Here is a 12,432-nt window from a genome sequence, read left to right as displayed (position 1 = left end):
TTAAATGCAAACATTTGTTAGAAGAGTTAAGCGATATTTTTCGAAAGCCAGTCTCCAATTTCAAAACTTTTTTCTCCTTTATTACGCGATAATGTTTTATATAACCAAATAAAAGTGCTATTCTCGCAATTCTCCTCCTCGGAATTCGAAATATACAATACGAATTGTCTGAAATCCATGCGAGTGAAGAGTAAATAACATTTTCTTACCCAGTCTAAAGAGTAGAATTAGAATACGGAAACGAGCTTATTATAGTGAATTTTCACAGATAATTTAACTAAAAATATGTATATTTTTGAGTGTATTTCTTCGATATTTTATTTTTTTTTATTTCTGCGACTGGCAAAAAATTCCAAACTAACGACTTATCCGAAAAATAATGTCAACCAACGGAAGAAAATGTTTTTATCCCTCCGAATTTTATCGCGGCAATCCGATTATCACCGAGAAATGCTCCTAAACAGATATAACTAAACTTTCTCAAATAAAAATAGAGCTATATCGGTTAGTTTGGCCGCCATTGGCCACGTTCTAATTCGATTGTACGGTAACGACTAATTCTTTATTTTTGATCGAGTAACTCTACTTAAATAAACTACTGTTAAAAATAAAAATTTAACGCCTAAATTAAGTATTCGACTGAAGAAAGAACCAAGAAACAGATGAAAATACATATGTATATATAGGTTAAATCTTCGCATCTGGAACGTGCACGGATATAGAGAACACGCGTAAGTAGGACACGCGCTACTTTCTATATTTTAAAAATTAATTGAAAAAAATAGAAAAGAAAACGTGTCCCACTTACACTATTCTTAAAATAATCCCGCATATTAAACACGAAAGAAGTGGGTTCGGTTCTTTTCGTCTACTTTATAAGAAGCGGGAATATATTATACGTTTTTATGATATTTTTAGTAAATTGTCGCTTTTACGGAAAAGTGATTTTTCTCTTTTGTTTCCATAAAAATCAATTACAACATAATTGTCCGTACAATTATAATTACAATGCAAACGTTTGTCAGACCATCGTCTTTAATTCTATAAAAAGCCAGGAAATTATATTATTTTATTCATCGATATTGGTGGAAGTCGAGCCAGTGTTTATTCTGTCTCCTATAAAAGCACACAAAGTGACGTTTTCACATTTTAATTCGATAGTCGAAAATAATTATAGAACGGTTCTACAGGCGCTTTTTTCCCGCTGAAGAAAGTCGTCCGTAAATTTGCAAACTTCCGAATTTGTGATTTGTCAACGAAAACGATGACAGTAAACACCAGAATGTCAATATATTTGTTATTTTTAGTGAAATAAAGGAAGACGAGCGCGAAACTTCTGACAGAAGACGAGTCGATTGCTTATATAACAAGAATCTTCTCAATTGTTTGCCAGCCAAAATTTAAGAGAATTTTTCGAAATTATAATATATTTTGGAGTAAAATTATTTACTAATTTTAACCAATTACTACATATAGACATGTTTTGGTCTTTCAATTAAGGCAATAATTATTGCGTTAATTGAAAGGTCAATACGAGATAATTATTGTTTTTTTTTTTTTTTTTGAAGGGTGATCGAGTGGGAAACCGGAGAAATTTATATAAAACAAATCTTGCCATAGGAATTACAGGGTTGGCAGTTGAATATTTCAACTTTTAATCGACCAATAAGAAAATAGAAAGGAAAATTGCTTTCTAACTTACAGAGTCGAACGTCGACGAATTGGCAACGGCGTTACCCCAACATCAAAATACGAACTTTTTCATTATTTTTATTTTACATTCGCACGAAAACTTTTATCATAAATTTTTATGTAAAAATTTAATAAATTTCTGAAATTATAATGATGAGAAAAAGTAATTTGTTTTTAGGAAAGTGCGCGAGAACACATTGCCGCTCACAAGTTTTTTGACCGATTGATCCCCGTAGTAATTTGTTCTCTCGATTTTGTATGGTTTTGTTGCTATAGAAACGCCACAGGATATGACACTAACCACTACGTTCTACTCGAATTGGAACATTTCCGATCAAAATGTCTAGCTTACTTTAAGAAATTGTTAATTTTATGTAATTCGCTTCTATCGAAACTTCGGGCATCCGCATCTTTGCTACGAATCTATTATAAAAACTCGATTTAAAAAATACCTTTTGAAGAGACTTGTGGATATTTTTCGGCATACTTAATTATTACCAATGAATAAAGTAATACGGTGCAGATAACTTATATGTGTACTGTACTCTCTTCGTTGCACACTCGTTGCCTCTTCGTACCAAGGTTTAATCTCCTGTTTTTTAATACAGGAGATCGTTACTGCTTCCCTGAAATCCGATACAGACCTCAATTTTCCTTTACCCGAGAGATTGCGGCGGTTTTTATCTCTTAAATCTATCACTTTTCTATACAACAGATGCGATAGTAAAATTTCTGGCTACATATACACGTGATATTCGTGTTTATGGATTCCCATTTTCCACTCGTCTTCACACGTCGTATCAATTTTTTTTTTGGTTAAGACGAAACTTGTTTATAGTAAACAGGGATTCACTCAATTATAAAAACATTGTTTTTAAGTTATAAAATAACTTTTGTTTCTTTCCTATTCTTTTATTCATTAAGAGGAGTAGCATTAAGGCGCATCGAAGTAGAAGGAGACGAAAACTTTAGCTAATAACATCCTTCGATATTTTATCATTAACTTGAAGATAAAGCTGGATTTTAGAAGCAATAAATCAAAGTAAGAACGTAAATTCTCATTTGGAAATCCGAAAGAAAGATGTTTAAAAGCGATAAACAAAGCGATAAAACATCGCTTTGTTTATTTCTAAGTAATTCGCAGGCGAAACGATAAATTCTACGTTGGTCATTTATATGTTTTGTGACGAAAGCAAGGAATTTCCAAACACAAAAACTCGAGCAAATACCAGAAACAAAGAATACCAGTGTCCAGTTTCGTTCGTTTTATAAGTGAAACTCGATACTGGTATTCTCTGTTTCTCGTCAACTCTGGTGATTACGGCAAAAATTAATCTAACGAAAGCAGAATTTCTCGTATAATCCACGGTTTCCAACTTATTTAGGAAGAAACTGTACAAAAATACTTTCTGGCTTCGGCGATTAAACTGTTGTAAACGGAGATAAATCGAGCGCGAAAGGCCAATCGTCCTTGAACCCTGGCAATTTACGCAGAAGCGATCGATAGGGTCGATCTCCCTTTAATTGTCCCCAACGTAGGATCGTATTAACGCCATACGTTAGCAAAATACATTAAAGCGTCCGTAATTCGCTCCATAAATTTGCATTAACTCCAATTAATTATAGTAACTTAATTCGTCCGTCTACTTTATAAAGTGGAGGGAATTACACCCGAGAATTTTTACCGAATTTATTTCCACCAATTGTATTATTAGTTGAAATCCTGACGAAATATTTAATTATTGCGGCATCTTCCTGGTAAAATACGTTCGAAGGAATAGATAATTTGTATAATTATGTGTTTTAATGTCGCCGAGACAATTAAAATTTCGTTCGATACGATACCCTTGTATTTCTATCCGGTGTCTAATCTGATGACGTAAGCAACTCTCGAGGAGAAATTTAAATTTTTAATTACAAAATCTCTTTAATCCCGGTTATTCTTTTTAATTTTATCCCGGTGTTTTCTTTCGGAATTTAGTTCCGAATTCCGCGGGGATTTTTACTGTTTAGAGATTTCTAAAATAACTTTCTACTTCAAAGAAGTAACAAGCATCGCCGGCCAACGTTTATTAGAAGATAGGAACGGGTGTCGACGTGAGAAAATTGCTACAGGTCTCTCTTCTGTCGAATTATATACTAACAAAACTTTTCATTGGACAGACGAAGACGAAGGTAACTGAAGCGACCGAGCGGAAGATACATTATAAACAATACTTTTGTAGAGACTCTTAAAATGTTACTGCACGTCTTCTTACAGAAACTCGAGTGCTGTAATATCCATGCGGTTGTTACTAGTCTCAACGGAAGGTACTATACAGTACAGCACACGGTCGACTTACGGTTATCATCGATCTTGTACAGTACGTCTCGTCTCTTGACTTTATAATTAAGTTATTTCCACTTGTTTTTGCCATTTAATATCTTCCTCTGGCAATGTCTTCCTTTTGGAGTCTCGATTTCCAGTCGACAATCGATTTATGGCTCAACGCATTATAAACTTTGGACAATCGAAACTGTAAACACTTAACCTTAACAAGGATATTTCTTAACTAAAAAGTACAGTTTATATTAGATTTTCTTTCTCCTATTTTCTCAAAAATTTCATTTTTATCTTTGCTAAATTACAACTGTTTTCTTACGTTACGTAACGAGGAATAATTTTTGTATAATTCTAACAAGGATAGAAATTTGAGTGAGAACTGTTTCCGATTCCTTTCCGGGATAAAAAGTGTATTTTTGGAAAAATTAAATATTTTGATATAAATTTATTAAAATAAACTCTTATTTCTTTGTTATACGATCGAATTTCCCACAGACGGATAAACATTTGCAATTGATAGATTATCCTTCCTCGCCTTTCCCTGTTGTCTTTGGATCCAAATGTTATTACAGAGACTGCGAAAGTACTTCACTTATTTATATTATGGATGGAGTAGACAGCTATCATCCTTAATTCCAATAAAATATCGTAATTAACTAAATTAATAAACCTCTCTTTTTCGCGAGAATTATTTATTTATGGTCCATTAAGCGATTCGCGAACTTCTGCAATTCATTTAAACCACTCGCCACTCAACCCGTAAGAGCCAGAAAAATATGTCTAAAATATTAATTCGCATTGCATTCTTTTTCGAAACAGCTGGCAACGTTGTTGCTAGACTTTCTCGTCATTCTCTATTTCTTATCATCCCAAATAATTGCTACCGTTACTTTTAAGCATTCGGATTAACTGTACAGTACGGTACATAAAACCACTATTATGATTACTGATGAAAAATGTTGGGGTTTTTCATCAAATTTAATGCTTAATAACTCCCGTACTATCGGTCGAAATTGCGTATTGGAGGAAAATGTTTCTAGAAATTTTCACGAAAATCGAACTGTTGGTTGGAGAGATATGGCCCACTGTATTAATATTTTCCGAAGCAACGGTCCGATTCTCCTGAAAATTTCTACACAATTTCAGAAAATTTCGACAAAAGGCATGGTAGTTATTAAGCCTCAAAGTTAGTGAAAGATTCTGTCACCCACACACACATTAACGTCCATACATAATTTTAAAAAAAACCCTCAAATTTTCGCATTTCTCGTCGTTTCCAGGCTCCCGAATCCAAAAATGTAAAAATCTCGGGTGTCATTTTTTAATTCGTCGCCGTACTTTCCCTCTGTTACGTAACAGAAGAGAAAGTAAAAATGGAAAAAATTCCGCAAAAGAATCAATGCAAGTTATTATTTCTCTTGGAAAAGTAATAACAGAAAAAGAATTTCTATCCGAACAAATGAAACTTCGACCTTTTCTTTCATCTACTTTCATTGGAGAAAATTTTAATCAGGTGTCCCTAAGTTATATTTTACAAATACTCTAAGTAGTCCGTAGTTTTATAGTGTATAATTTACTTTAAAATCTTAAAATTGTCAAACCACGAATCTCGAATCAATAAATAATATCGAAACAATATTTGGAAGGCTTTTTTAGAAGTTCGAATGATACGTAAACTACTGCTAAATGTCGAAAAACAATTCGGAGAATCTCCGTATTTCTTACTATTATATTACTTCGAGTTCTGATTTAAAAAATATTGAGGATAAAAGTAAAATGTCAATATCACTTTCAAATTTCTTACATCTTGTCGTACACTCTCCGCCAGACGTTTCGTGTGACTCTTTAAATATAAACAAAGCCCCGATGATGGAATACAGAAGAAATTATAGAAAAAATTCCAGAGCTTTATTAAATTTCGACTTTTAAAAAGCAAAAGATTATTTGAATTACAATATACCGATCTATTAATGATTCTACATCGTACTTTCTGTCACAGAAAAGACCATTTCTCTCTGGAATATCTGATTAGTAAATTAAATATTATTTGTCTTTTAGAATCTAGAAAAAAAAAAAAAAAAAAAAATGGAAACCGAAGTGTAAATCGAAGTGATAACCAGCAATTATTATTGTGGCATAATCGCCATGCCGGGCTGCAATTTTTAAAATTTATTTCATTTCAAATCTATGCTCTCCGCCTCAAATTAGTACTGTAGTACCTTGCCCCCGTACATCAAACGTTTTTTGTTATCGATAGAGTCGTGCCGGTCATCTATCTAACTCCTTTCGAGGGAAAATATTTGTATCGAAATAACGCGACTTCTGGTTTTCATCGGAAATTCGTTCGCCGTTAATCGGGACCTCTTGCCCCTTTCTTACGCTTTTCATATCTGGTCTCGGCTTTCATCTATCTAGGCCTAACACCGTTCTCGAGAGTAAAAAAAGACAGACGGACGGACGAACGACAGCGGGAATTTTCGAGTCTACAATTTTTTCAAATTACATCCCAATGATATTTCTTCAGCATTATAAATTTTTATGATTTAGATTTTGAAAAATCTAAATTATAGATAATGAATCTTGGTAAAAATATACTTGAAAAATTAATATAATTATAACATTCCGACTAGAACATTCCGACAGAAAATTTTTAATCGTAAATTAATTACTTGTAAGTTATTATATTAATTAATTAAAATATTTCCCAAAGGTCTTATATATTAATATGTTATAATAATAGTACATTCATTACCTTTACATCCGTTTGACTCGTTGAAATGAAAATTAACCAACATTTTCAGATTTAACTATTCCGAAATTAATAAATCGTATTGCCATATTGATTTACATAGCCTATAATAATGCGAAGCCGTGTTCCTCTCGTCAGAATCGACGTAGAGAATTCGAAGCAACGACTAACGGAAAACAAACCGAAATTTAATTTAATTTAATGGCCACTGAACGTTTTCCATAATAACGATAACGACAATTACGTAACTCTTTCTCGTTGTAACTCGCTTATTATAACAAAGCAGAAAATTACAAATTTTTAGTCGCAATACGTAAAAAACACAATAGAATTTGTCTTAGAATACGCAGTTCCCGCCACTTATTTCGGATATGGTTTTAAACGAATCTCGACGGCGATTGGGCGAAGAAGTTGTCGTTTAACGACAATAATTCGAATTATTAGAAATTCCACCAATCGCTCCAGGCGGGTGTCTCTATGTTTTATTTTCGTTCCTATCGACCAATCGTCGTTTAAAATATTAAGAACACGAACTTCTTGCAGTTTGGAATTGAGAAAGTTTAAATCTATGACGTAATTCCTTTTAAATAATGGAACTGAAGTTTTCATTATTTACTCGGAGAGAAGGTAATTCGATACAAGTAGATAAAGGGACGAGTACCAGCGGAATAAATTTAAACAGCGAGGATTTAAGTTTCATTTGTAATATTATACTTTACCATTCGGGTTGTGACATTAGTATCTATTATTTTACACTCCAGTATTATATAGGATTATATAATCCCGGAGAAGTTACGAGTTTTGGATATCTTAAAACGGTCCAATTTAGATATAAGAAACTAAAAATAGGTCACTTAAGATCCAAGAATTCCTATTCTTAAACATCTGATTAAATTACAATATTTTTAAACAGTGTTTTTGAAAATATTGGAATAAGAGAAAAATAAAAACGAGTCCAAATCGTGGTAATTTCGATCTATTATACGCCGAAATTTAACCAATAATTTTAATTACGACTTTAATAAATAGTTTTCTGTGTTTACAAAAAGCGGTTGCGTAAGTGTAAAAACCTAAAAATAATTTGAAATTTCAGAAAAAATACGCCGAGCCATCATTAATTATAGGATGACAGCTCAATTAACGATGTCGTCTTGAGGATGCGCTTAAACGCTCTATTTATGAATAATTTGTTACAAATAATTAATTATAATTTACTCTTTTTCCCCCCGAACTATTTTCCACGCAGCCAACAATACTTTGCCGTTAATAACAAGAGTGATTTTTGTACAACAAAAGAAAATCAATGCCGTTAGTTAATTACTCGCTGGCATCGACGTTTTTATTAATATAAATATCTTCCAATTTTGTATTATTAATAATTCGTATCCGATTTAAAATAATTACCAGTTATTATGTTCGTTGGAAGAATTGTTATCCCGGCTTAGGCCGGAACAAGGTAAAAATGAATTTGAAAATAGCTAATAATAAAATGATAAATGGAATTAATGTAGCTGGTTACTTACCAAGATGAATTAATTTTAGTTTCCGAAATAAATAAGCCGGTGCGACTACATTATTTGGGTAAACACCCGTATTTTTCCATTCGTTCCAACTACAATCCGCCTGGCCAAGCCGATGTTCCGTAGAGTAAAATATTCGCAAAGGCAGAAAAATACACTAAAATATCTTTAGAAAATCTCTTTTATTATAATTAAGCGCAAATCTATATCAAATTTACTCTAAGTTATTCGGAGAGCTTGCACAAACCGGAATAATTCAAAAAACAACGACACTTTTATCTATAAGATGATTAAATATTAATTAAACAAATAGTTCTTGTATAAGACTACGGTTAATTTATTTAACAATTATCTTTAAAATCTGTCATATATAATTAACTAAAAGAAGAAACTCGTATTTTTCTAAATAAACTCGAGCTTTTCGTGTCGTTCGTGATCCGAATATTTTCATATTGGAAATTTGTTTACTTCACTTTCGCATTTCCAACAACTCGACCGTGTAAATAATCCTGCGATTTATTAAACATCGGAGGACTTAGTTATAAATCTACTTAACGATTTATTAATATCTATCATAAGTTAATTGTGAAATATATAGGCCTACTCTTTTAATATTTAAACGGTATTTTGAGTCGATTTAAATTAAATTTAGCTCGGTAAGAGCATTACATTAAATTGATGCAAATATTTTTCGAGAAAAATCGTTTTGTAATATACTTTATATTAACATAAAATAAGCAATATTTATTCATATAATTTAGAATATAGAATAAGGCGGGTTGTAGAAACCGTAAATATCTTCAGGAAAATCTAGTTGCATCGTATCCGGATAACATTAAAATACTTCTATCGTATCAAATTACAGTAGAGAGTCGAAAATCGGCACCCCGGTAATCGGAATCGCCGGTAATCGGCACGATTTTCAGTCGGACTGCGTCGTGCCGAATCGAACGTTTTTGATACTAGATTTACTTCTAAAGTATAATTTTCATGTTTTTATATTCTTCGATATATTTATTTTGTTTGTACAAAATGCAGAAATAATTTTTAACGATACGATAGCCTCGATTATTATTATAAAAATTTTCGTTAGGCTTAAAATCGACGAAAATTCGACGCGAAGCGACACGCAACGGAGAAAAATTTGAACGTCGGACGGGTTAATGTATTTTTTCGTACATAGACCGTAATCGGAACAAATCCCTAATCTGAACGACCCCAGTCCCCAATTGATGCCGATTTCCGACTCTCTACTGTATATATTTATTTCTCAAAGAAGTATACAAAACATCGTTAGAATGGACGAACCGAAGCTATTTTATAGTCAAATTTTGAAATAAATCGAGAAAGTTAACAAAATTCATCAAATATTGCTTAGAAGGGAAGAAGAAAATGAAGAAATTCGTTTAACGTTTCTAAATTAGTTAAAACTTTATTATGTTTTTAAATGAAATATATTAAATTGCACGTTGCTAAATAATTATAATTATACAGCGATTCGCATAAATTATATTCGAGAGGTACGATCTGTCTGAAATATTTCTTTAATTAGTTTAAGTTCTAAAACTTGGTTAGTTTCGACTAAATTATGTACAAAATTTTAATAAACTTTTAGTTTAAAAAGATCAGATATTTTCAATTTTAAACGACGATTCGCAAACAAAGCGATTAATTCACTCGGTAGCCAAAGAACAAAGAAAATTCATTTATAATTATGTTAGATATGATTTATGTTTTATGTTAATTAAAGACGAATTAATTAAATGCGTAATATTTTTGCTTAATTCGCTATTCCTTTTCGTCTTGCCGTCGTTTCGAAAATTCGCATCTCTTTATACTTAATATAATTAACGGCATCTTTCTCCATTATTTCTGGTTCCTACACCGAAAAACCCGTACTTTTTACTCTTCTAAAATATAAATTTAAAGCAAATGTTCGGAATTTTACAAATTAAAAAGTCGAAATTGTATAGACACTTCCTCGACAATCGTTAAACCAAGCGTAAAAAGCATAAATACAATTAAAAGTGTAAAATATAATTACGTATGAGAAATAATTTTCGACACGCCAAGAATTTTATTGTATAAATTTATTTATTACGTAAAAATTCCGAGTTTTTAATTAATTCAAAGCGAAAGTTTATCAAAACGATATCCAGAATTATCTCTACACCGAAGAATTTTGCCGAAATTTATTAATTAAGTAAAGTTTTCTTCGTAAAATACGGATAGACAAACATATTGGCAAATACATCGTCACATATTTACATTTAGGCCTGTAAGTAACGAATTTCGCAAAAAATTATGCGGTTTAAAGATAAGTCGAAATTCGAACCGCGATTGACGGATTTAATTGACTTTTTATATAAAGATTGATTAAAATGACGGGCAAAAATCGCTTCTTACGGCGTTTAATTGGTCGAGGAAGTTTTAATCGAGGTCACTTCGAGGTCATTGGAAACTCCGACTCGACGAGACACCCAAAAATAGAATGGAAAATCTATTCTATGCTAAGTCAATTCTCGCCTTTGTTTCTATTTTTATTCTTAAATCATGGTCCGAAAATTAAAAATTTAACTAATAATACTTCTAAACACTCGGGTATTTACTTTAATTCGTTATAAAAATATAGAATTCTATAAGCCGAGATGAAATTTTATGCTAATTACGAATTATTCTAATTTTATTTCTAATGAGGATTAACTTACAAAATTAGTAGATTTACATAATTATTAAGGATTAGATCTAAAATTCTAAACTCGATTAAATACAAAAAGAAATAAATTTTTCAAAGATTCTCTTTCTTAATTGCCTATAAAATCGGATATTCTAAGGCCTGCGACTTAATTTATATCGATGTTAATTAGTCTCGATAAATTTAATACTCGTATTTTTAATTCTTTTGAATAATTTATATTATATATAAACAACGGGCGTAGAAACTACAGTTGGATCTACTTAGAAGAAAGGTCTAACGTCGCGGTCTACAATTGTAACGTTCTCAAGAAATTGCAAAATTTAATCATTAAAATTATTTGAAATGATTTATTCTAAAGATTTTTTTTATTTATAAATTATCTTTCGTTAAAATAATAAATGCGTCGAATATATATATTTTTCCCTATAAAACTAGAGATTAAAGAATATTTAAGAAAATTCCCAAATAAGGTTTATCTTAAAAATACGATTGGGTTCGTCAGATATTAATTTAATTAATTTAGTGGAATATTTTAAGATGATTAAGAATAATCGTTTCATCTTCATCATCCCGAGCATCGATCTTCGTACTTTACTTACAAATGACGATTAACTTTGAAAGAAAATAACGTAAATCAAAATTTCATTCGAATTTAATGGGCTGCAATTTGTAATTTAGGACGTATCCTCCGAGTTTATTTTCGTTATAAACGGCTCTAAATAATACATCGAGTGACGATTTCTCGGTAGAAATGCTCACGTGGCAAAACAAATAGGGAACCGACTATATTTAGAAGACAACACAGGACTTGTACGCTACTCTTTTTTGAGTGGAAACTTAGTAAAATAATCCCGCGGCGATAGTTAATTACGTAAATAATCGAAGAAACTACTTAATTACTCATTAATCGTCGGCATCTTGGACGTATTTTCTGCAAATTATCGGCTTAATTAGCCAAATGTGAACTAAATTATAACAAATACAGAGACATTTCTTTATATATATATATATACATAAAATTAATTGGAAGAAGTTTCCAAAACAACTGTAGGGTCTACTCACCTGTGTGAACGTAATTAACGGCCGTCAGCAAAAACTGTAAATAGAAAAGTAAGCAGACGGCACGGAAAGTGTTGGCGATCGTTGCCATTTCTCGATTGTGTCTGTCTGTTTGAGAGAAACGAACGTAGGCTTTCGCCTCTACACTTCTCCATTCACTTACTGCACCGAATCTGTGGTGTGACGAAACGTTCTCGGAGTAACGTCGATCGATACCCCCTTCGGACACAAACTTTCCTTAATAAGCTGCCTTCACTTAATTGAATTTATTAAATATAAGCTATTAATTTACATAAACGATCCCGCTTCTCTTCTTCCTCTTCTCCGCTACCTCCGGCTCCAAAACTGAAAAATAATCTCAATTAAATTTTTTTTCTACTTATTTAGTAAT

General features: G+C 31.8%; 1 protein-coding gene across 1 annotated transcript in view; it reads right to left on the bottom strand.

The window, feature by feature from the left end:
• Positions 1 to 12,162, bottom strand: part of LOC136979384 (proto-oncogene tyrosine-protein kinase receptor Ret-like) — a 37,461-nt gene extending 25,299 nt beyond the window's left edge. Inside the window, exon 1 of the mRNA XM_067275326.1 lies at positions 12,045 to 12,162. Within this exon, the coding sequence (XP_067131427.1) occupies positions 12,045 to 12,132 (88 nt within the window). The 5' untranslated portion in view covers positions 12,133 to 12,162. The remainder of the gene's footprint in view (positions 1 to 12,044) is intronic.
• Between the last annotated feature and the right edge of the window lie 270 nt (positions 12,163 to 12,432).

The sequence above is a fragment of the Centruroides vittatus genome, unplaced genomic scaffold (assembly GCF_030686945.1).
Source record: "Centruroides vittatus isolate TY-2023 unplaced genomic scaffold, ASM3068694v2 contig_620, whole genome shotgun sequence".
Lineage (NCBI taxonomy): Eukaryota > Metazoa > Arthropoda > Arachnida > Scorpiones > Buthidae > Centruroides > Centruroides vittatus.
The sequence above is the reverse complement of the archived record's forward strand: the minus strand, read 5'-3'. Positions and strand labels throughout refer to the sequence as shown.